The 24539-nt window shown below is 43.1% G+C and overlaps 3 protein-coding genes across 3 annotated transcripts; all 3 read left to right on the top strand.

The window, feature by feature from the left end:
- The first annotated feature begins 195 nt into the window (after positions 1-195).
- On the top strand, positions 196-5797 carry dmc1 (DNA meiotic recombinase 1). The gene is made up of 14 exons (XM_055058095.1): positions 196-274; positions 502-574; positions 706-750; positions 1350-1496; positions 1576-1658; positions 1788-1840; positions 1920-1961; positions 2059-2131; positions 2400-2491; positions 2568-2641; positions 3299-3413; positions 5061-5121; positions 5189-5305; positions 5386-5797. Exons 2-14 carry the CDS (start codon positions 518-520, stop codon positions 5453-5455), a joined length of 1029 nt encoding a protein of 342 aa, XP_054914070.1. The 5' UTR covers positions 196-274; positions 502-517; the 3' UTR covers positions 5456-5797.
- A 339-nt stretch (positions 5798-6136) lies between these two features.
- Positions 6137-17436, top strand: gspt1 (G1 to S phase transition 1). The gene is made up of 14 exons (XM_055058088.1): positions 6137-6565; positions 6771-6815; positions 9354-9623; positions 9706-9739; positions 10197-10274; positions 10366-10546; positions 11196-11350; positions 11444-11584; positions 12993-13086; positions 13797-13877; positions 14732-14905; positions 15606-15695; positions 15913-16081; positions 16817-17436. The coding sequence occupies exons 1-14, from the start codon at positions 6202-6204 to the stop codon at positions 16867-16869; spliced, it is 1929 nt and encodes a 642-aa protein (XP_054914063.1). The 5' UTR covers positions 6137-6201; the 3' UTR covers positions 16870-17436.
- Positions 17437-18687: 1251 nt separating this feature from the next.
- rsl1d1 (ribosomal L1 domain containing 1) lies at positions 18688-23059 on the top strand. The gene is given in 10 exon segments (XM_055058093.1): positions 18688-18764; positions 19033-19172; positions 20319-20457; positions 20531-20679; positions 21256-21357; positions 21745-21838; positions 22161-22265; positions 22339-22506; positions 22591-22708; positions 22711-23059. Coding segments are annotated over 10 exon segments (1125 nt in total). The 5' UTR covers positions 18688-18692; the 3' UTR covers positions 22749-23059.
- The last annotated feature ends 1480 nt before the right edge of the window (positions 23060-24539 follow it).

Genomic DNA, 24539 nt, shown 5'->3' with positions numbered 1-24539 from the left:
ATCTGTCCGTGTCTTGTCAGTTTCTCAAACCAGATTCTCTGTTAATGCATACGCGACAGTATGGACTTTAACTTTACTTTTGGTTCTTTCTGTAAAAAACAGCAACAGCTGATTAAACTTTATGAGGGAGTGTTTAATCAGATATGCGTTGATTGGTCTAAGACAATCCAAATTTCCGCTAGTACTTGAATACATCGCAGGTCCTAATTTCCCGCCAGTGGGAGACGCTGGCCGTCAGAGGAAACAAAAGGCCATAGTTTCATTTTTGGACAGGGTTTGTTTTATATATTTTATCCGTTACTGAATTATTCTTTTGCTAACATATTCAGAACCAACTAATTCCAATTGCCTTAGTTTATTTTTCAGTGGTATTTTGTGAATCGATTTAGACACGGTTAGCTAGCGTCCGGTTAGCTAGCTTCCGGTTAGCTAGCTGCTCTGCTTTTCGGCTAAAATCTCCTATAAGTAATAAAACTGAAAACTTTATATTTCATTTCTAAGCTTCACTGAATTGAAAATGAAAGTTGCTGAGGATCAAGTTGTTGATGCTGATACAGGCTTCCAGGATGACGAGGTAAGATGAATAGCTAATGTTGACCTTTTCCTAATAAAGTAGGTATTAATAAATAATGTGATGGAATAATTTAGAAGTGATTTCTGTCTGTTTTTGTGGTTTAATATGATGATTTCTTCTTAATCGAACAGGAGTCGTTTTTTCAAGACATTGACCTCCTGCAGAAACATGGGATCGTGAGTAAAATATCATAAGCTCACCTGGAAAATGGAGTTTTTAACGTTATGAGCACAAACTAAATTTTATGTGACAGACTAACACAAAATTGTGTATATCAAATCAGATTCATGTCTCAGAATGGCCTAGTCAAAGTCCAGTCCTAAGACCTACTGATAATCTTTATCTCAATATTTTGTGTTAATATTGTGATAATGATAAATGTGATGATAATAACTGGTTAATTAGGAAGCTGTGTGGCTCAGATTGTGTCACATCACAAACTGCTTTTGGAAAACATTTCAGTCACATGATAATAATAATCCTAACAATGTGGATATATTTAAAAAAAATTTAACTTCATTATCTGGAATTTATTGTGTCAGAGAAAAATCTAAATTCTTACAAGACATTGTGTCACAATAAATGATAAATGCCTATCACAGATGCTCTCTGAATGAGTCTCAAATTTAAAAACTGATAAATTCCCAAAACGACGGTTATTTTCTCCTCTTCTCAGCTTTGACCTGTTTTGTGTTTATTGCATCAAATCCTAATAAATGCTGTGAATTTTGTGGTTGTAAAGAGACAGAGTGTATTATTTTGGGGTTTTGTCCAGAACATGGCGGACATTAAGAAGCTGAAGTCGGTAGGAATCTGCACTGTTAAAGGGATCCAGATGACGACGCGCAAAGCTCTGTGCAACATCAAGGGCCTGTCGGAGGCCAAGGTGGAGAAAATCAAGGAGGCTGCAGGAAAGATGCTGGTTAGATGCCATCCTGTCGCTCTGTTATGCAGAAGTGGACAGGAGTTTAGCTCTGAGTCGTTTTGGTTCTCCTGAGCAGAACGTTGGATTCCAGACGGCCTTCGAATACAGCGCCAGGAGGAAGCAGGTTTTCCATGTGACGACAGGCAGCCAGGAGTTTGAGTTAAGATCGCAAAGTTTAGCTGCTGCGTGTTTTATCTGGGTTCACTTATGTGTGTGTGTGTGTGTGGTGTGTGTGTGTGTGTGTGTGTGTGTGTGTGTGTGTGTGTGTGTGTGTGTGTGTGTGTGCAGTAAGCTGCTGGGTGGAGGGATAGAGAGCATGGCCATCACTGAGGCCTTCGGAGGTGAGAAGATATGTTGCTTCTTAATTTGTTATGTAATAAACTAAAAGATGTTTTTATTTAATGATCCGATTTTCCTCAGAGTTTCGGACGGGAAAAACGCAGCTTTCCCACACACTCTGTGGTGAGCCACTATGATTTATTATGACGATATTTTAATGTATGACTATTTGAATATGTTGTGACTGTTTTGTTACGTGACACGTGTTTTGTGCCTCCAGTCACGGCCCAGCTCCCAGGAGAAGACGGATACTCCGGTGGAAAAGTAATCTTCATCGATACAGAGAATACCTTGTATCCTTGGAGCGACTTTATCCTTCCTTCTTTCCTTTCCTTCTTCCTTCTATTTCTCCTGTTTCCTTTTTCTTTGCTTCTTTTTGTGTTGCATCTTCCTCTTCTTTTTTCCTTGTATCCTTAATTTTTTCTGTTCTTATTTACTTGATTCTTCCTGTCAGTTTGACTCAGACGCCCAGAATAAGAGATAAAAAAATTAATCTGGAACATTTTGAAATCAGCTCGAAGGCTGTTCTTCTGTTTGTTGTGACCTTTGACCTCCTCGCAGCCGCCCAGACCGGCTGCGGGATATCGCGGACCGGTTCAACGTGGATCATGACGCCGTGCTGGACAACGTGCTTTACGCCCGTGCCTACACCAGTACGACCTGCTCAGCGTTCACTTCCTGAAGCCTTGTTGTGACTTCCTGTCGCTCAAACGGCTGCTGTTCCTGCAGGTGAACACCAGATGGAGCTGCTGGACTTCGTAGCAGCAAAGTTTCATGAAGAAGGTGGCGTGTTCAAGCTGCTGGTGAGCCACAAACCTCTGACTGATTTCCTGCTGCGTTAGGAAGGTAATCATCGATTGTTTGACCTTTTTCATCCTGAAACACTCAGAGGTGATTTCAAGGTTTGGAAAGTCCTTGATATTCTAACCGCAGAGTTTTGTAATAAAGCGCAATTAAATGTTTGATTCCACCTTAATTAGGAAAACATTATTTACATTTGAAACCAAAAATTTTCACACAGAAGGTATTTTTTTCACTCTCTGAAGTTAAATCAGATTTAACTTTTCTGGTTTTATTTTAGTTAGAATCATGAAAATAATTTATATTTGCTAAATACCAGAAAACATAGAGAGAACATTTTTTTATTTGATTTTTGAATATTTATTATTTCTGATGACTCAGTCACTCAGTGATCCGTGTAATTGAAATAAACGTTGACTCATATTTTATACTTTAAATGTTACTGAAATTGGGGATTTTTTTGTGGTTAAATTAATGTTTTGTTATCGAGCCATTAATGAGATTTTTAAAACAATACATTTTATATTTTAGTTTTTCTGGTCCGTGCTGTGTAATGTAGAATATTAAAAACAGTAATAATATTTCATTTGTGTTGTGAAGTTTGCAGACGTAAATGTTGGACAGGATCCTGCGTTCACTGCGCCACTCTTCCTCTTCAGGTCATCGACTCCATCATGGCTCTGTTCAGGGTGGATTTCTCCGGCCGCGGGGAACTGGCCGAGCGCCAGCAGAAACTGGCCCAGATGCTCTCCAGGCTGCAGAAGATCTCAGAAGGTGAGATCTTCTGAGAGGCTCTTTATCACATTAAATCTTTACTGATGAGAATTTATCGGTACCAATTCCATAATCGATTCTCAGTGACTTTGGAAATAAAGTCTTTAATTTAATTAAATACACCATGTTAATTTAGTTCAAACTAAGTTAAAAAAGTAAGAATCCACCTGTTAAATGAACATTTAACAGACAAGTCCTCCTCATCTACAGACGGTATTGATAAATTGGAATATTAATTAGGCTAATTAGATGAATTGATTATTGATATAATCATTCACTAATTTAGTAATTGTTTGGATTTAAAGCGACAGAGACATTAAAGCGACACATTCTGAAGTATTTTGAGCAGAAAATGTAACTAGCATGTTTTGTATAGGCCACAGACTGATCCCATCTCGTTATTGGGGACCAGAAACAGGAACATTTCTTACCACCGATTTTGGGGGATTGGAGAAGTTCCATTGAAATGTAACGGAAAATGTGATTTAAAAAGTTTTTAAATCACATTCAAGCTTTAGGACCAAAAATGACTAATGATGCACATCAAACATGTTTTATTCTCAGTAAGCAAATTATTGAGAAATAAAACTAAAATTCAAATGTTGCTTCGATACGAGTTTTGTTCAGTCTGACTGATCTAATCTCTGCTACACCTTTACGAACATTTCAGGTTTTAAATACAAAAGTTTGATGAGGAGCTGCTCTTAATAACATTTCTCATAAACATTGATTTATTGAAAAGTTATGGCCCATTTGAATTATAACTTGTTAAGTTGCTTTATGTTTTAAGCCTTGTCCAGTTTTGTCGTATCCTGAATTACTGAGAAGCAGCAGGCAGATAGAAATGAATGTCAGGAGAATCATAACTTAAACGTAACATTTAAAGCACCAGAGCTGATGCAGAAAAATATTCAGATTTTATTTAGTGGTTTTAAAGGCTCTATGTTGAAGACAGTGATAAATAAAGACATAAGTTTGTGTTTGTCCTCTTGCTCTTCATATTGACTAAAACTGAAACAGCTGAATATGAATGAGATGTTTGCCGCCTTTAACAAAAAACCTTAAGTCTGAATCAGTGTAGCAGTTTTGCTAATGAGGCAGTTTATCACGATTCAAAGTACTAAAATAATCTGCAGTCTGATCTTTATTGTTAATGTGTTTCTTTTTATTGAGCAGTGAAAATAAATCAAATGTTTACATGCCTTTTGCTGTGAGTATTTATTTACTGGAGGGTTTTTATTTATGCTGCAGAGCCACAGCTAGGAGTTAGCAGTTAGCAGCAATTAGCTCCTCACTTTAGCAAAGCCGCTACCTTCAGCTGCTGTTGCTCCTCCTACACTGTGGACTGAACCATTGTTTTAATAATGGGAGGGGGACCTAAAAATTCATTCTTACTTTTTTCTGATATAAATGGCAGATTTATTTTATGAGGTTTTGCCTTTTCATATTGATATTATTTAAATGCAAATGTTTCTTCAATGATGTTTTTGGGGGTGAAGGACAATTCCAGACTTTTCCAAGACTGGGGGGTCCGGACCCCCCGGGACTTACCCCTCTGGTTTAGGGAAGCATCACTTTAAGGCTCTCTGCTGTTTTATCCTAAATGAGGTGCGGTTTGTTTCCTGTCTGTTTTCATCACGTCCTCAGAGTACAACGTCGCCGTGTTCATTACCAACCAGATGACGGCGGATCCTGGAGCAGGAATGACGTAAGAGCTGAGGAAGCCCCGCCTCCTCCACCCCTGTCCTGCTGCTTTTAACATTTTGATGTTTCAGATTTCAAGCCGACCCCAAGAAGCCGATCGGCGGCCACATCCTGGCCCACGCCTCCACCACGCGCATCAGCCTGAGGAAGGGCCGCGGCGAGATGAGGATCGCCAAGATATTCGACAGGTGAGCCGCCGCTCCACAGCGACTCAACTATGTCGGCCATATTTGTAGTATTTTGATGGGTGTATTTCTGATCATTCTAGTCCTGATATGCCTGAGAATGAAGCCACGTTCGCCATCTCTGGAGGAGGAGTTACTGACGCCAAAGAGTGAAGCATTTAATCCACCTGTTCACAGCTGATTAATATTTATTATCTTTATTTATTATTTTAACCTCTATTTATTGGATTCTCATCCATATATTCATTAAAGGTTATTCAGTTGATGTTGTACTGTAGTAATACTGTTACGTTTTTACTCAGTAGTGACATTTCAGTTCACTGAAAGTTCAATTAAATAATAAAATGAGGTAAATTTGGGAGTTGTATCACTTTTATTTGGATTAATAGTCAGAAATGTTTGAATAAATCAGTCACATTCACAAGCATGGATGGAAAAACATCAAACACTATTACCATTATGGGAGGTGCATTACAATGCATACATAAAATACGTTTAAATATTTTTCCTGTCTTTCTGAAGTTAAATTAGACTGAAATTCTCATGTTGTACATCAGTTTAAATCACAGAAATCACTTATATTTGCTAAAAGCCAAAGAAGTTCATTACATTTTTTGGAACTTTATTCAAAAGATACTATCTGGCAATAAAGTTTCCACCACAGAAACCAGCAGGTCTGAAGCAGCATTTATGCTAAATGAATGTAATAATTATATCAGGGGTGTCCAAGGTGGGGGTAAATAAGAAAAGTTGCTCCAATAAATGACGGTGACGTCACCAGTCGCTCCGCTCTGTAGAAGGCGCGTCACTGATGTTTCTCTGGCGGCGCCATGCCGCCCCCTGGCGGCGCCAGCGGGACTTGCAGCTCGCTCCGGGCGCAGCGCGACTCGCGGATCCATATGCTGGTGAAATCCAGACTGAATCGCTATGGGAACTTCACCAAGCGAGTTCCTCCGAGTCTGAACCACAGCAGCAACTCATCGCGTCTGAACGGAACCGCAGAACCGGCCCACCTCGATTCGGAGGGTTGGCCCACAAGTTGTTCAACTCCAGAAGAAGAAGAAGCCATGGACTCGAGAGACACAGCCCCGGATTCATGGGAGCAGGAGGAGGACGCCGAGGCCCCGGCTCCCGCGGCGGAGCTCCCAGCCGCCTTCGCCGCCCTCAATGTGAACGCCAAGCCGTTCGTCCCCAACGTGAACGCCCCGGTGTTTGTGCCGAGCTTCCTTCAGACCAGCGGCGCCGGAATCCCGGCTGCAGACGGTGGGTGAACGGCCGTCAGCTGGAAGTTAGCCCGGGCTGCTAGCGCCGATGCTAACTAGCTTCCAGCCGGTGATCTACACGTCACTCCGGGCCGTGTTGGTGGAACGGCGACGCTGCAACACATTTACGCTCGTATTTACATGCAAGATGCGACCAGGATGATGTGGGTGTTTCTGAAAGTGGTGCTTGCTGTGTGTCCCCTCAGGGTCTCCGGAACCAGCTGCTAGCATGGAGGTGGCGGACACAGCCGGTACGCAGCCCGGACTCCACAGGTTCTGCTTCCAGTCTCACCGTCTGTCACGGTGTGGCGTGGAAGTGGGGCTCATTTCACCCATTCACACCCGGTTTTAGACCCCCGCTTGTGTCGGTGGCTGCACCTTATTTGGGTTTCTGGCCCTGGACGGTCCCTGTGCACGGAGGCTACGCAGAGAAAATGATGCAACCTTGCTCTGCCCGGCTCAAAATAGACATCCATTGACACTTGGTGTGATGGGCGCCATGCTGCTGGCCCTGGGCCCCCCGCCGGGTGTGTTCCTGCAGAGGAATGCTGTCAAACTGCTGCTTCTGTCCTGCAGAGGACAGCATGGGTTAGAAACAGGTTTATTTTCAGTTGTAGTAATGTCACATCTGCAGATGAATCTGTGCTTTTTATTGGCCGAAACTGTTATTTTTGTCATCAATAGCCATCCATACCAGTTAGTTCCCTGTTTGTCACCTTTCCTCATGTCCTCATTCAACCTCCCTGTAGTTTCAGTTTCTTTGGCCAAACGAAGCGGGTCAGTACCAGTGAGTTCTGGTTTCTGTGTTTTACATTCAGTTCGATCTTCGTCCCTCATGTCACTGAATCCTCCCTGTGCTTTAAAAGCCAGTTTCTTTTCCTCCTCTCCTGATTTTTCCTTTCCAGATCAATTTTATCCTTCATGCTGATTTCTGTCTCTTGGCTGGTTTGTTTTCCAGTCAGTCCATCTCCATTTGTCTGTTTAATTTCATTTCCCCGCTTCCTGTCTGCATTTGTTACCAAAACGTGGCAGAAGGACATTGTTCCAGACTTGCCTGCTCTGATGCAGGATGAGTTTGTCTTTGAAATCCAGAGCTGGCTGGATTTCAAACTGCAAGTTGCTCACTTGCAGTTTGTGGAGGCTGAGAAGGAAACGAGCTGAACAGTTGCAGTGACGGTCTCACCATCTGAGAAATGAGAGGCGTGTTTGGCAAAATGTTCTTTTCTTCCTGTCTTATCAAAGACTCGGCTGCCTGGTCGATGGGTTTTACTAAACTCTTTATGATGGACATCAAATGATCTATAATTGTGATGAGGAAGTGAAAGTATTGATTGGGTTTTGTATTTTACAAATACAAACATGTGGCATGCATTTATGTTCACCTGCAATTTTTAGGTTAATAAAAATCCTGGTAAAGGTTTAAAGCAGGATTTGACAATCAAATGGAATTTTAGAGATTTTTATTTTGAATGCTAAATTATTGCCTCTGAAATAAACTGCAGCCAGTTTTTGGACATTTGAGGCATGAAATTGCAATAAAATCAATTAAAGTTATCAGTTGGAGTGGGATGTGTAGATTTGCAAATCACAATTGCTAATTTGAATTGATTTTATTTACATTTTATGTCTCAGCTCTTTCAACACAAAAATCCCCTGCAGATTATTTCAGAAGCACAAATTTACCAAATTATCTTTATGTCAAGTCCTGTTTAAAATTAACTGTGATAAGAATTTTATTAAGCAAAAAGCAAAGAAATGAGGTTAACACAAGCGAATGCCACATGAAGCGCAGCTCCTTTCCCACTCAGCTCCTCTAGACTAGCCAGCAGCAAATAGCAAATTCATTGGAGCTGTTAAAGGGTTAATAGAGGAGCAATGTTGGGATGGCTTCCTGGAGGTAGAGCTTCAGGAACAGCAGGAGCTTCTTAAAGAGACAGAGGCCCAATTTCAAGGCGCTAAATTAGGAAGTAAATTTTGTTATCATATTTGAGATGTATACTATTTCATATCAGCTGATGGTAGCAGTTACTTTATTATTCTACAAAATGGCTCTATGTGCCTGAAAACATGATACCGCCCCTTTAACATTTTGATCAAAGGGGACGTTTCTTTCCTGTAAAGGAATGAAGTGACCATATTTGGAGAAGGAGGAGGAGCTTCAGAATGATTACTTGTTAGATATGATAAACATATCGTTTATCATGTATTGTAAAACTGGAGTTTTATCTTACTGTTTAATAAATTCCAATTAATGTTATATATAAAAAGAGATACGATGTTTGCTGCTATGTTACAGCAAACATGGCGGCAGAAGAGGAAACGTGGGCCAGTGTTGTGGGAAACACACAGTACTGTCCCTTTAAATAAGAAAAGCAATTAAATCATGAGAATAAGTTTGTTCGTTTAAAAAACAAGCCGTGACATCATCCTCCAATCACTTCCTGTCGTCTTCTTCGTCATTTCTACCAGTAGTAACATCCTATTGTGACTCGTGTGAGAAAAGTGTTTATATTGAAGTTTTGTGAAATACAATAATTTTGACAGAGCTGAAAACTTTTCAGTGAAAAACATTTTTTTTTTTTCAAAATTCCAGTAAGCAAATTTATTCTTGTGATTTCAGTTTGTGCAGTTTTATGGTGAATAGTAGAGCCGCGAGCTGCAGTGACCAAAACCCTTCAGAAACTTCTGTCTCCCCTTTTCTGTTCATTTGTGTTTCGGTGTGGATTCCATTTTGGTTTTCAAGTTCTGCGGTTCTTCTGCAGTGAAGAGTCGTCTGTGTGTGTTTCCAGCGCCAGTGGAGAACGGAAACACAGAGGCTGACATGGCGGCGGAGGAGGAAACGTGGGAGCAGAAGGAGGAGCCCGGGGGAGGCGAGGGAGGCGGCGGACAGGAGGAGCTGGGAACGCAGGGAGGCGGCGAAGAAGGCGGCGCCGTAGGGAGAGAGGATGAGGAGATGATGGAGGAGGAAGAGGAGGAAATTCCCCTCCCAAAGGTGGCCCCGCCGCCACCTGATGCGCCCAAAAAGGAACATGTGAACGTCGTCTTCATCGGTCACGTCGGTGCGCACGCTTCCTCTCTGCGCCTCTGACTTCTTCTTCAGTTCACATAAAAGATGTTTGACGTTTGGTTTTTGTGTTTCAGATGCTGGTAAATCCACCATCGGAGGGCAGATCATGTGAGTTTTTTAACATCTGATGGTGTTCATCCACACTAACCTGCTGAATTACAGCACTGATTGTTACATGCCACACACACAGGGGGCAGTGCAGCGCTAAGCTAAAACCTGTCAGCCAATCATGAACCACTTCCTGTTAGGAATTAAACATGGCGCCTGGAGACTCAGAGGTTGACCTGCTTTTAAAAATCGTGTTAGAATCTAAAGTCAATGAAACAGAAGACAAAGTCGACTGGGAATAATGTAAAAGCAAACATGGAGGTGGAACGGCACTGAGCCGCCATGTTGGGGAGGGAAAGCTGATCTTCCTCCTTTCCAACTCAACACATCGAGCAGCAAGGCTCCTAAAATACCAAAACTTTCATTTAACTTATATTAATTATATAAAAGATCAATATTAAGTGATTTATAATCTGTTACTGTTTTCCAAATACTTTTTCACTCTGTGTGTTTTCAGGTACCTCACTGGGATGGTGGACAAGCGAACGCTGGAGAAATACGAACGAGAGGCGAAGGAGAAGAACAGGGAGACATGGTGAGCCAGGCGCTCTCCGGGTTCTGGTTCTGGTCACATCTGGACCTTCTGGGTCTCAGCAGTACGTCGGGATAACGGTCGGGTGTTGCAGGTATCTGTCGTGGGCTCTTGACACCAACCAGGAGGAGCGAGACAAGGGCAAGACGGTGGAGGTGGGGAGGGCTTACTTTGAGACGGAGAAGAAACATTTCACCATCCTGGACGCGCCGGGACACAAGAGCTTCGTCCCCAACATGATTGGCGGCGCGTCGCAGGCCGACCTGGCGGTTCTGGTGAGGAGCAACTCAAGTTCTGCTCAAAACCTTTTTAACTTTACACACAACTGGACTCCAGTTATCAGTGGAGAGACATTCAAAGGCTGCTACACAGGACATTATTTAGGGGTACCAAAGTAAAAGAGGTCTAAACAGAAATGTATGCCACACTTTAAAGATTTCTGGGGGTAAATAATTGTCCTTTGGGTGGATTTCAAACCAAATTAACCCAAAGTTTCCAGTTGGAAGGAATTTGAAGATTATACAAGGAGTTGTGTAGGTTGTTATGCTAATGCTAACAGATGAATCGTAAACGCTAGCATGCTAGATAGCCAAAGCTAATATTAAAGCGTTAAATTGAATAGTTTTTATACCTACCATGTATTAATGATACCATGTGCTTTAAAATGGTATATCGCCCCCAACAGGACCAGGTTGGTCATTACACGGTTTGAGCTTTAGGAACAAACTTTCCACTCATGGTTTCAGTTTTATTGCTAACTAAGGAAATTTTTTCCAAGGTAGCAAAAAAGTTAACTTTTTAGCTAACTATCAAGGTGGAGCTGAATAAAAAGTTAGCTCCACTGTTAGCAGCCGTGAGCCCGCCGCTGCCTGACGGTTTTTAACTCTTCTGATTGTCTCGCCTTGATTATCCGTCGTGTTTCAGGTCATTTCGGCCAGAAAAGGCGAGTTTGAGACGGGCTTTGAGAAGGGCGGCCAGACGCGGGAGCACGCCATGCTAGCTAAAACAGCCGGCGTTAAACATCTGATCGTTCTGGTCAACAAGATGGATGACCCCACCGTGAACTGGAGCCTAGAAAGGTGAAGGCTGTTGAACACATGAACAATTCTGCACACACAGACAGGTTACTGTCGCCATAGCTACCCAGGTTGTCCTGTGTCGGCTTCCTGCAGGTATGAGGAGTGTAAAGAGAAGCTGGTGCCATTTTTAAAGAAGGTGGGCTTCAACCCAAAAAAGGACATCCACTTCATGCCTTGTTCTGGACTCACAGGTGCCAACCTCAAAGACCCAGTGGCCGAGTGTCCCTGGTACACGTAAGTCTGAAGGACTTCCTCTGGGAACGAAGCACTGGAACAGAGATTGGCCATGGCAGACACAGGAAATGACCTCAGCTAGCATTAGGGTCAAACAGGAAGCGGTTTAAACGCAGGTTGGCTCTCCATTAGCGGGCTAGGGAGCATCTTACCGGACCTGACTGGTTGGACTAAAGACCCATTGTTGTCCAACCATCCATCCAACCAATCAACCATCCATCCAACCAATCAACCATCCATCCAACCAACCAACCATCCATCCAACCAATCAACCATCCATCCAACCAATCAACCATCCATCCAACCAATCAATCATCCATCCAACCAATCAACCATCCATCCAACTATCCATCCAACCATCCATCCAACCAATCAACCATCCATCCAACCAATCAACCATCCATCCATCCAACCAATCAACCAACCATCCAACCAATCAACCATCCATCCAACCAATCAACCAACCATCCATCCATCCAACCATCCATCCATCCAACCAATCAACCATCCATCCAACCATCCATCCAACCAATCAACCATTCATCCAACCATCCATCCAACCAATCAACCATCCATCCAACCAATCAACCAACCATCCATCCAACCAATCAACCATCCATCCAACCATCCATCCATCCAACCATCCATCCAATCATCCATCCAACCAACCATCCATCCAACCAATCAACCATCCATCCAACCATCCATCCAACCATCCATCCAACCATCCATCCAACCATCTATCCATCCATCCATCTAACCAATCAACCATCCATCCAACCATCCATCCATCCAACCATCTATCCATCCATCCATCTAACCAATCAACCATCCATCCAACCATCCATCCAATCAACCATCCATCCAAACATCCATCCAACCATCCATCCATCCATCCAACCATCCATCCAACCATCCATCCGATCAACCATCCATCCAACCATCCATCCAACCAATCAACCATCCATCTAACCATCCAACCAACCATCCATCCAACCAACCATCCATCCAACCTACCAATCAACCATCCATCCATCCAACCATCCATCCAACCATCCAACCGATCATCCATCCAACCTACCATCCATCCAACCAATCAACCATCCATCTAACCATCCATCCAACCATCCAACCAACCATCCATCCAACCAACCATCCATCCATCCAACCTACCAATCAACCATCCATCCAACCATCCATCCAACCAACCATCCATCCATCCAACTATTTTATAAATTGTAACATTTTGGTTGTTTAGTTAATTTTTACTGTAGAAAAATCCAAACCAAACGATCGTTTGTTGGTGAAGCTTTGAATGTGAACAAAACTGATTGAGTTCATAAAATCAAATGTAACGGATGTTGAAGCAGTGATGCTGATTAATGGCAGCCATTTTGTTTTGTTCCAGGGGTCTGCCCTTCATCTCCCACCTGGACAGTTTGCCAAACTTCAACAGATCCAGCGACGGCCCAGTCAGACTACCGATAGTGGACAAGTACAAGGTGAGGACACTCTGGGGTCCTGGAGACGCTCCTCCAGCCAGGATCACACACACACACACACAGACACACACACACACACACACACACACACACACACACACACACACACACACACACACACACACACACACAGACACACACACACACAGTTAACTGGGAGCTGCTGGTTTTACACTTGGAGAAAATCTGTGAGCCGAGCTGAGGAGGAACAAACATGTCTGCTGATTTTAAACGTCAGAAAGTCTGTAAATTAGGAATAATTAGTGAAATTATCCAAACATTACTGCACAGTCTAATAGACCTGTCACAGTAAATCAATAAATCACATAATTAATTAAAATCAATAATTTGCATTTGCATGATTTATTGTTTTTCTGTTTCTACTGAAAACTGGATGATAAAAGTTTGTCTGGATTTTTGTCTCAAATCATTTTTCAAAGGATAATTTTGTTTCTCAGAATTGATTTTATTTCTTGTTTTTTAAATTTATTTCAGATATTTAAACTGTCTTCCAGTTCTCGTGCTAAATGTTCATAAGAATGTGAAGTTTGAGAATTATTCTGATTATATCAGTGTTCTTGGAACAACGGTGTTATCGTTAATCACGATAACGTCTGGGATGATTCACCGTCCAGTATCGTCAGGCTTCGGCCCGGTTGGATCCTGCATTGGTTCATATCTTTGCTGCGATTGTCTCTGTGTGTTTTCAGGACATGGGGACGGTGATCCTGGGGAAGCTGGAGTCCGGCTCCATCAGCAAGGCTCAGCAGCTGGTCATGATGCCCAACAGGGTGAGCAAAACGAGAACGACTCCCAGAGCAGAACGCCGTCAGAATGAACCCACATTCTGTCCTTGGATTACTGGAGGGATGTCGGCGCGCCCAGGGCGGCCATCTTGTTTATTAATTATGAGATAAAAGTTGCATTTTCATCAGAATGCCAACAACAAAAATAACAACTTACAGGGAGGAATGTTGAGCTTCTTAAGAAGTTTTGTTTTTTCAGAAAAGAAAATATTTCATGTTTTATCTCATCAGCATCAGATTATTACCATTATTAGCAGAAACGATTTAAACTGATGTGGCCACAGTCGGTCCTCAGGACCTTTCCTCATTTACAAATGTTTTTCTGGTAAAATGTTGTTTATTTGCTAATATTACGACTATTTTCTCAGAATTAGCCTGATACTCACAAAAGACATGACTGAAATATTTAGTGAGGAAAAAAGTCGGATAAAATTGAATCTGATATGAAAAATATTTATTTTTAAGCGCTACATAAAAATTTAGAATATTCCTAGAATATTGAGTGGAAGGAAAAAGTGTGGCAGGACAACCTGAATTTAAAATATTTTCAGTCAAAATTCATTGAAGAACTTGACCAGGATTGGACTGAGCCTCGAGTCAGAACATGTAGATCCAGAGGGATCCAGAACCGGGCTGCTGCAGGTCCAGACTGAAGTCTCTGCTGCTGGTTCTGGTTCTGATCCACTGGAATTCAAGCAAAAGGAGCCCAGACCAGAAGCTGGGAGCAGAATCCTGACCTTTGTGGTTAAAATCTTTGTAAATCCAGATGATTTTTTGCTGTGCTAAGCGGTCCCATCCGGGCCGAGCCGGACTCAGCAGCAGCCTGGTTGTTGTTGCAGCACACGGTGGAGGTTCTGAGCCTGCTGAGCGACGACGTGGAGACGGACGACGCCGGGCCGGGCGAGAACCTGAAGCTGCGGCTCAAAGGAATAGAAGAAGAAGAGATTCTTCCCGGATTCATCCTCTGCAGCCCGGACAACCTGTGCCACTCGGGCCGCACCTTCGACGCTCAGGTGAGCCCAGAACCGGCCAGACGACCCGAGTGGCGAGAAATCATTTCAGTTTTCCTCTTTATGCTACAAACGTCCCAAACTCAAATTCTCCTCACAGAAAAAAGGCTTCAAAGATTCTTCTGGATTCATTTAGAAAAATAATAAACCTCCACAAAAAATCACATTTACAGAAGTTTTCAGTTTTTCTGTTGATTCACGTTTTGCAGAAATTCAAGTCGTTTTGATTAATTGCATTAAAAAATTGTCACATTCTGCAGATTTTTATTTGACTCAATTCTGTTCAGTAAAAAACATTCAGAAAATTTAAATGAATAATTTCCATTTTAAAATAAGCAAATCAGTATTTTATTGCCTAAAATGTAATAAAAATATAATTTCTGGATCTATGGAATATTTTAGCAATCAATTATTCCATCAATTAATCAATCATTCTGATGATTAGTTTGTTATTCTGATATTTGGATAAAAAAATCTCAAGCTGTAAATTTTTCATTCAACCTTTTGAGTGTTTTTATGCAAAATTATAAATATATTAAAAGATGGAAGGAAATAGATCAATCTGTGTTTATAAATAATCAATATTTCATTTCCTTTTATGAACTTTGATCTTATGGGGATTTGGAGCTCCAGCGCTCTCAGCGGTTGTCATGGAAACCCGCTGCAGTAAAGCGTGCTGAATGTGTGTAACTGTCTCCTGCAGATCGTCATCATTGAGCACAAGTCCATCATTTGTCCCGGTTACAACGCCGTGCTTCACATCCACACCTGCATCGAGGAGGTGCAGATCACGGTGCGTCCTGATTGGCTCCTTCCAGCAAGACACTTCCTCATTGGACGGGTTTCCTGTCAACTAAAACTGATCAGATCTGTGATAAAACCAGCAAATTAGCTTCAAACACACAGCAGATAAATTTATGTCACTATGTCTTGGCTTTAAATGAAATTTGAGCCTGTTTTACTCTGATTTTAATCATTTCACCTGTTTTTACCTGAACCTGTGACTGCAGGCGCTGATCTGCCTGGTGGACAAGAAGACGGGCGAGAAGAGCAAGACGCGGCCGCGCTTCGTGAAGCAGGACCAGGTGTGCATCGCCCGGCTGCGGGCCGCAGGCGTCATCTGCCTAGAAACCTTCAAGGATTTCCCACAGATGGGACGCTTCACTCTGAGAGACGAAGGTGAGACGCCGTCGGCCATTTTGAGGCTGTTTTCAGGTCCCTACATGTGAAGCCGGATTTATGACCAACAGGCTGGAAATGGAAACTTTCAGGTTGAGATAAAACATCAAGTAAAGCCAGAAATGTTTCCCACCTGTAATAACTAGCTCACCATCACCAAACCTACATCCTGGATTCTTAGTTCAGACTGAGAGGAATTTGGTTTTGGCTTCAAGCATTAAGATCACCGGATCTTAATGCATTAAGATCACCGGATCTTAATGCATTAAGATCACCGGATCTTAATGCATTAAGATCACCGGATCTTAATGCATTAAGATCACCGGATCTTAATGTTTGGCTCAGAAAACTGTCATGAGATCAGAACCAGAAACTGTAAAACCTGCAAACAAAACTCTTAAATCACCTGGAGTTGATTATATTCCTCACCTGCTTGGAGACTTTTGGTCTGATTACTCAGATGAAGAGAGAAGAAGGAAAAAAGATACTTTAGATGATCCAGTTTAATTATTTATGGGGAAACTTTTTCTGGGTCAAGGTTCATATCTAGTTTTTATTTTGTTAAAAATGTTCGTAAGTTTAAATCTGGAATCATTTTGGGTTTTAAAAACATCCGGTCGTTTTTCTGCTTGTTGATGTCGGATGGTGTCCTAGCGCAAGTAACGCCGTGTTGTGGTCATTCCTCCCATCATGTGAAGATTTGTGACCTTTGACCTCCGTGGTTCTGTTCTGCAGGGAAAACGATCGCCATCGGCAAAGTGCTGAAGCTGGTTCCAGAGAAGGACTAACCGCGGCGGCGCCGGCATGCATGGAGCTCCTCCACCTGGTACCGGGCGGAGAATCGGCGCCAGACCCAACAGCCACTCTCTGAGGAGAAGAAGAGCGAGGAGGAGGAGGAGGAGTGGAATCATGTCACGCCAAGATAAAGAAAACGAGACTGAATCAGTTTTTTATGAACATTATAGAACGAGAGCCCAAGTCCAGAGTGTCAGCTTTCTCATATTGAGAGCTCAGCTATGCCACTAATGTAGCTACACGCCCCGCCCCGTCACCACGGCTACGCTGTCGGCTGGACGCCATGTTTGCTTTCAGGACGGAGGTGGATGATGTCTAGTTCCTGCAGAAGCACCAGAGTTAGCTCGGTGTTCCACCCAGCGCGGTTTCAGGAGTCCTGCAGATGCGTTGGTCTGATTTGAGGGAAAGTTGCACCAGATCTTTCGTTTGGTTCTCTGGGTTGTCTGGACCGGGCTCTCACACAGTTCCGCTGCTGATCCCAGGATGGAAACATGCTCACATAAACAGGTGCACAGAGCTGTAACATTAATCCAGTCTGAAAATAAAAGGTCAACCTGAAACCGAAGCCTGTTTCTTATTTACTCACTGAAACCGCGTCGCGTAAAATCAACGTTTCTGATGTTTCCCTCAAAAACAAACCTGGAGCAATTGAGAAACCTTTAGCCTCCATGGCAACCATTCAGCTGTTAAACACCTGGGTGGGCCATAGCCCCACCTTCCAGGCTTAGCCCCTCCCCCTCTCAGCTCCTTCAGACTAGCCAGCAGCAATTGGCAAACATTAACTGAGCTCCTTATAGGAGCTGCTGCTTTGAGCAACTCTGGTAGAAATGCTAAAAGGTTAATAGAGGAGCCATGTTGGAATGACTTCCTGGAGGCGGAGCTTCAGAAAGCAGGAGTTCTTAAAGAGATAGAGGCCCAATTTAAATTCATTAACTCAGATAGTTAAATTTCTTTTAAGTTATATTTTAAGTATATTTAGGATTTTTTAGCAATTGAAGATAATTATTTCATTATGCTTTAAAATGGCATCATTGAAAACGCATATTGCCTCCCCTTTAAAAAACAACCATCTGAATCGTTTGCACTAAATATGAGTTCATATTAGTGTTCATAAGACTAAAACAGTGAATACAGTAAGGAAATAGTTATTTTTCATGTTTCATTGTTTTCATTTTATTCAAGGAAATTGCAATCTGAACGTCAGCAATCAGTAAGTAATCCTGTTCTGGGATCGATTGGTAGAGTCTCCATGCTCCACTAGAGGGCGTGGCACAAACCAACCTGGACATTTTCAGTCACATACATAAACAAATTGATAAAGTATTTAAAGTACCAAATATTACATCCAACTTATTTCATTATACAGTGGAACGTAAATTAATTTATTTAACTTTTAATTTATGCAACTTTTCCATTTTATTTCAAATCTTATAGTTTTAACTATTTAATTTTTTTCTATTTCATATTTTTAATTTTCTTTGCTTACTGTCCTTTTTTATATTCAGAGTTTAAGTTGCTTCTTTGTACATTGATTTATTTTCTAATGAGCAGATATAAATTTGTTGCATTGTATAATGAAATATTTATTTGTTGAATGGAACATTTGGCACATAAAAAACTTCATCAAGTCATTTATTTATTCCAGTTATGACAGGATTTGTCCTCCATACGGAGAGTAACTGTAATCCGATTACTGGAAAGGGAATAGTAACGCGTTAGATTACTCGTTACTGAACGAGTTTTGTCATGCGCTTTCGTACTGATAAAGTTCCAATTTGTATATTGTGACGTAGACCTGGCTGCATCCTCAGTGCGCATGCGCGGCCTCGGCACACGTGAAGTAGACGACATGGAGGAGAACAGAGAAGTTCCGTTGGACCGGGCTCAGGTAGGATTATTTCTGTGATTAAGCGGTTCTACCAGAACCCGATGGGCGACCAATGGGCCTCCAGAACCCGACCAGAACGGGTTCTTCCTCGGCGGGGTTCGGCTCGGTGATGCTAGTTGGCCGGCTACCTAGCATCACGGCTACCTAGCATCACGGCTACCTAGCATCACGGCTACCTAGCATCACGGCTACCTAGCATCACGGCTACCTCTTCGCCGCTTCCAGCTGTTTACTGCCGGCTTTAATCAAACTCGCCTTCGCCTCCCAGGTGAAGAAGGCCGTCCAGGCCCTGCAGGCTTTCCTGAAATCAAAGTCCAGCGGAGATGCTCTGCTGCTGGATGACAACCAGCCGATCAGCCTGCTCTTCACCCTGTGGAAGATCCCCAGACAGACGCAGACCATCCGCATGTGAGTCCTGGTGGGGATTTTTGATAACGGGGAGGAAAATGTTCATCTGCAGTTTGTTTGGTCGGTCAGAATGGAGTCAGTGGTCTGCATGTCCATCCTCAGTGTTGAGAGGGAAGATATATCGGTTGTCGGCCATAACAGCGATATTAATATCGGATATCGGCCATAACAGCGATTAATATCGGATATCGGCCATAACAGCGATATTAATATCGGATATCGGCCATAACAGCGATATTAATATCGGATATCGACCATAACAGCGATATTAATATCGGATATCGACCATAACAGCGATATTAATATCGGATATCAGCCATAACAGCGATATTAATATCGGATATCAGCCATAACAGCAATATTAATATCGGATATCAGCCATAACAGCGATATTAATATCGGATATCAGCCAAGGTTTTTCTGTCTGTGAATCTCTGTTAAAATGTTCAGAAGTAAAACAGGAAGGAATGTTTGACTAGTTTTCTGTAGCTTCCTCTCCATCACTGCAGACCACATGGTGTTGTGAAACAGATCATTTAAAGTTTTAATGTAAATATATATATAATATATTATTTCTAAAGTTCTAGTGCGACGTTTTCAAACAAAGTAATTCAATGTGGGGTTGCAACGATTGTAGTTTTCTGGCCGATCACTGAAAATGTGGACATTGTTTTGGTTTGTTTGTTGAATGAAAAACGGGTCAATGTAGCAACACAGGCAGAGTCCACCAACATGCACCAGCGTCCACCAACATGCACCAGCGTCCACCAACATGCACCAGCGTCCACCAACATGCACCAGCGTCCACCAACATGCACCAGCGTCCACCAACATGCACCAGCGTCCACCAACATGCACCAGCGTCCACCAACATGCACCAGCGTCCACCAACATGCACCAACGTTTTTATGTCGTTCTGATCGGCCCAAGTCCCATCATTTCACCCCAACAAAGTTCTGATTTGTTCCACTTCATTTGGGAAACTAAAGCTGATAGTTTTAGAAGCATTCGGAGTCGAAACTCTAGTGTCGAGTTTCAAACATTCGTCATAATTCAGCAGCAGGAGAATCCCAACGGTGAAACTGTAAACGATGTCTGAAGATGGCGTTGCTTTCCGTCCGGCTGAATGATGATCTCTGTTCTCAGCCCTCTGCCTCACAGCCATCGCTCCGACACCGACGACGTTTGCCTCTTCACCAAAGACGAGCCCAGAATGACGGCGGAGCAGACCCAGAGGTTCTACAAGAAGCTGCTGGAGCAGCGGGGCGTAACAAATGTCTCACAGGTGCTGCAGGAGCTGCAGGCCAAAAGTAAGTACACCCTCACCGGGCTTTCTGACTAAACGTGTCTGTCTGTAGATCATACCGCTTAAAACCCTGAAGACGGAGTACAAGCCGTACGAAGCGAAGCGGCGGCTGCTGGGAAACTTCGACTTGTTCCTGTCCGATGATCGGATCCGCCGCCTGCTGCCGTCGCACCTGGGGAAACATTTCTACATGACTAAGAAGTGAGTTTCCTGATGTCTGGATGGAGATCTGTTTTCTCACCTTTGACCTTTTATTTAAAGCTTCAGATGAAATAAAAGGTCTTAGGAATCAATTATCCTGATGATTAATTAATTAAATCAATTATTTGAACAATGCAGAATTAGACATACGTTAAAGGATGCTAAGAAATAAAACCTTTAAGAAAACAAAACATTATTTCCTAAAATTTAATAACTTCTTTCCTTTAGTTTAGATTCCTCTAATAAATGCCAACATTTGTATTATTTTATATGCAAATATTTTTGGAGTAATTAATGCTCTTGTTGTTTTTCAGTCTGTTTCATCAAGTCAACCATTATTAGAAAATCAAATTGGTGATCAATTAATCAGGATTATTATGATCAATAGTTTCAGTTCTGCTTCAGAACTGATCCGTCTGTTTTTACGGCCCGGTTCAAAGTTCTGGTGACAAAACAGAAATGAAGATTTCATGATTTCAGTCTCACTGTTTATTTTAACTTTATGATTAATTGATTATTTCTAATAATGATTAATCACAAGACAAGCAGTAAACATGTTTTCTGTGTTTTTCCCAGAATGCCGATCTCCATCAACCTGCAGAGCAACAATCTGGGCCGAGACGTCCAGCGGCTCGTCCAGGGAACCAGACTGACCGTCGGCAACAAAGGCAGCTGCAGGTCCGACCCGACCCGCTGTCCACAGAACCACAGTGACCTGCAGGTCCAGACCGGTTCTGATCAGTTCTGAATGGTCCAGACCGGTTCTGATCGGTCCAGTCAAAGGTTCTGCAGCAGCAGTACCGTCCTGCTGACTGGTTCTGTTTGGCCCGGTGGCCCAGATGGTTCTCCCGTCTCTAATGCTTCAACACAAACATCATTTAATCCCAGATCCGCTCTGGGATTAAATCAGACTAAAAGTTTCTGTTTTCTGCTTTGTTGGATTTAATGAAAGTTTTTCTGTTTGTTAAACGACAGAAAATGAGTTTAAAGTTCAGCTCAGATTATCTGGAGTTTCTCCCCTGAGCTTCAGGATTTCCACATCATGTTTCTTCCTCCTGGCCGCAGCATGGCGCGCGTCGCTCACTCCAACATGGCGGCAGACGAGGTGACGGACAACGTGGAGGCCGCGGTCCGGACGGTGGCTGCAAAGCTGCGGATGGTGAGTCGAAAGTCAAAGGTCAGAGCTGTGCTCCCTCTGGCCCACAGGGGGCAGCGCTGAGACCAGATGATGCAGAATTTGGATAGAAAAACTTAAAGATGGAAATAATTCAGAAAATGTTTCTTTTATTGATGATTTTATCTAGACTTGATTTCTTGATTTTTCAGTTTTTATTTTTGATATTTAAAATGTTTTCCACTTCTGAAAGGTTCTTAAAAAAATGTCTTCAATATAATTGTTTTCCTAGTTTAATAAATTTCTTGTGGAAAACATTTTAGCAGAATTTATCTTCACGTTCCCTGTTTTGTCTCCCTGGCGACAGACGGGCCGGATGGTGAAGCTGATCCACTTAAAGAGCGAGAGTTCGGTGGCGTTGCCCATCTACACGTCTGACCTGAGCCACATGGGCGTCCTGCAGAGACCCACGGTCAGATAACATCAGATTCATCAACAGCAGAGCTTCTATTGTCTAACCAAGCAGCAACACGTCTGGTTTTCAGAAAAGTTCAAAAACAAAGAAGGTGAAGAAGAACGAGGCGGGAGACGAACAGCAAAAAGAAACAACAAAGGAACAGAAGAAGAAGAAACGGAGGGAGGAAGAGGAGGAAGAGGAGGAGATCCCACAGCTGGTTCCCATAGAGACGCCCAGCAAGAAACCCAAAGTGGAGGTCGGAGTTTCCTCCTTCCTCTGTAGCCTCTGCAGCGTCTGACGTCTTCAGCAAGTTTATCCATTTTATTTTCTTATTTTCCAGAAATCGACCAAGAAGAAACCGATGCAGAAACCAACCAAACCTGCCGCAGCAAAGAAGGTCACCGCGGGGTCAAAGGTCACCAAGGCTTCGATCAAAGCAGCCAGGAAGGGCGGCAAGGTGGGCAGGCAGGAAGGAGAAGAGTCCCTAAAGGGAAATGATTGTTGGATTTGATTAAATCTGTCGCCTGGAGAAACTTTTCTGTTTGTCTGAAAATAGCAGCAGCTGATTCACTTCCTCATTCATGACTCGTTCACAGGAATGAAAAAACATTTTTGTTTTGATTGAACAAAATCAGAATGTTGATAATATTTAATCGATCCTCAGAAAATGGAAAAAATGAAGTTTTATGGTCTTCACTCAATATTTTCATGTATTTCTTGCTCATGTTTGAACCTCAGTGGAGACGATGAAGCTCAGTTTGCTGTTTTACTGCTTTCACCTTAGAATAAATGTTTTCAGATCGTCTCAATATTTATTTAACTTAAATGAGAAACTTCTCCTTTGTTCTCTTGAACTCGGATCTGAACCGTGACGCTGTGATGACGTCACAGCGGCAGCCAGGAAACCAGAGTGACGCTCACTTCCTGTTCCAGGATTAATCTGCGGAGGGGGCGGGGCCTCGATTTTTGCTGAGTCATCCTCTGATCGGACTCGGCTCTGGTTTTATAGAAACTGTTCAAACCAGAACCATGGAGCCCACAGCCGGGCTTCCGGACCCACTGTGGATCAGGGGTGGCCAAAGTGTGGCCCGCGGGCCACTAATGGCCCCTGGACTGACTGGCTGTGGCCCCTGGCTTCAGCTCAGATTGATAGATTGGTTCCTGCTGCTCAGGTTTGAAGCAGCTTGAGCTTTGGGGTGACTGCGGTCATGAGGTCCATGTGTGACTCCTGGTCAGTGACTGACGGATAGATCGATGGAGCAAAACAATTTGTCTCATGTTACCAGCTGGTGCTGCGCGCTGTGGCCATGGAAACGGTTCTGGTGCCGCTGTGTGAGCAGGTGGTGCTGCTGGGTCCAGGTGGTGCTGCTGGGTCCTGGTGGTGCTGCTGGGTCCTGGTGGTGCTGCTGGGTCCAGGTGGTGCTGCTGGTCCTGGTGGTGCTGCTGGGTCCTGGTGGTGCTGCTGGGTCCGGTGGTGTGCTGGGTCCTGGTGGTGCTGCTGGGTCCAGGTGGTGCTGCTGGGTCCTGGTGGTTCTGCTGGGTCCAAGTGGTGCTGCTGGGTCCTGGTGGTGCTGCTGGGTCCGGGTGGTGCTGCTGGGTCCAAGTGGTGCTCCTGGGTCCAGGTGGTGCTGCTGGGTCCTGGTGGTGCTGCTGGGTCCTGGTGGTGCTGCTGGGTCCAGGTGGTTCTTCCTGCCTCTGGTCTGTGGATGCAGACGGTGTTGCTCCTCGGTGGGAGCTGAACCGGTCCAAACAGACCGACGGAACAAGAGGCTGGGCTCAGACCGGCTCAGCAGGTCCATCATGGGGGAACCAAAGAACTTGATGTCTTCAACGCATGAAGCTCAGTGGATCAGCCTGGTTCTCCTGCTGTCTCTCAATAAACGAGGCGAGTCCAGTTCCTGCACTGTTGCACATGATGCCTCCGAACTTCATTAATCATAATAAAAAATAATAAAAAATAAAAAAACAATTCCTATAACATCAAGCTCCATACCAGCAGGGCATTTAGTGGAAATGCCCTGCTGGTTCATCTGCAGCAAGAACCGAATTTCTAGACAATGTCTTCAATTAATATAGAATCTTTAAAAGTTTAAATGCTAAATAAATTCAAATTATATTTGCCCTTAAAAGATAACAACCCTACAATTATAATTGATATTATAATTTGCATGTTGTATAATCCCCTTTCATATTGTATTTAAATGTTTTTCATTGCCTGTTTTATTGTGTTTCTTCATGTTTCTTGGGTTCAATTCAGTTAGGAGAGGAAGTGGAACAATCTTCAACGCT

Source organism: Poeciliopsis prolifica, unplaced genomic scaffold, assembly GCF_027474105.1.
Source record: "Poeciliopsis prolifica strain line A6 unplaced genomic scaffold, Auburn_PproV2 SCAFFOLD049, whole genome shotgun sequence".
In the NCBI taxonomy this organism is placed as follows: domain Eukaryota; kingdom Metazoa; phylum Chordata; class Actinopteri; order Cyprinodontiformes; family Poeciliidae; genus Poeciliopsis; species Poeciliopsis prolifica.
The sequence above is the reverse complement of the archived record's forward strand: the minus strand, read 5'-3'. Positions and strand labels throughout refer to the sequence as shown.

What these genes read in the sequence shown, in the direction of transcription:
- dmc1 (XM_055058095.1), top strand. Translation starts at nt 518, where the DNA reads ATGAAAGTTGCTGAGGATCAAGTTGTTGATGCTGATACAGGCTTCCAG. An exon ending in CAGGCTTCCAGGATGACGAG is followed by an intron (nt 575 to 705) that starts GTAAGATGAATA and finishes TTAATCGAACAG; the next exon opens with GAGTCGTTTTTTCAAGACAT. An exon ending in GTGGCGTGTTCAAGCTGCTG is followed by an intron (nt 2,642 to 3,298) that starts GTGAGCCACAAA and finishes CTTCCTCTTCAG; the next exon opens with GTCATCGACTCCATCATGGC.
- gspt1 (XM_055058088.1), top strand. Translation starts at nt 6,202, where the DNA reads ATGCTGGTGAAATCCAGACTGAATCGCTATGGGAACTTCACCAAGCGA. An exon ending in CGGAATCCCGGCTGCAGACG is followed by an intron (nt 6,566 to 6,770) that starts GTGGGTGAACGG and finishes GTGTCCCCTCAG; the next exon opens with GGTCTCCGGAACCAGCTGCT. An exon ending in CGTCTTCATCGGTCACGTCG is followed by an intron (nt 9,624 to 9,705) that starts GTGCGCACGCTT and finishes TTTGTGTTTCAG; the next exon opens with ATGCTGGTAAATCCACCATC.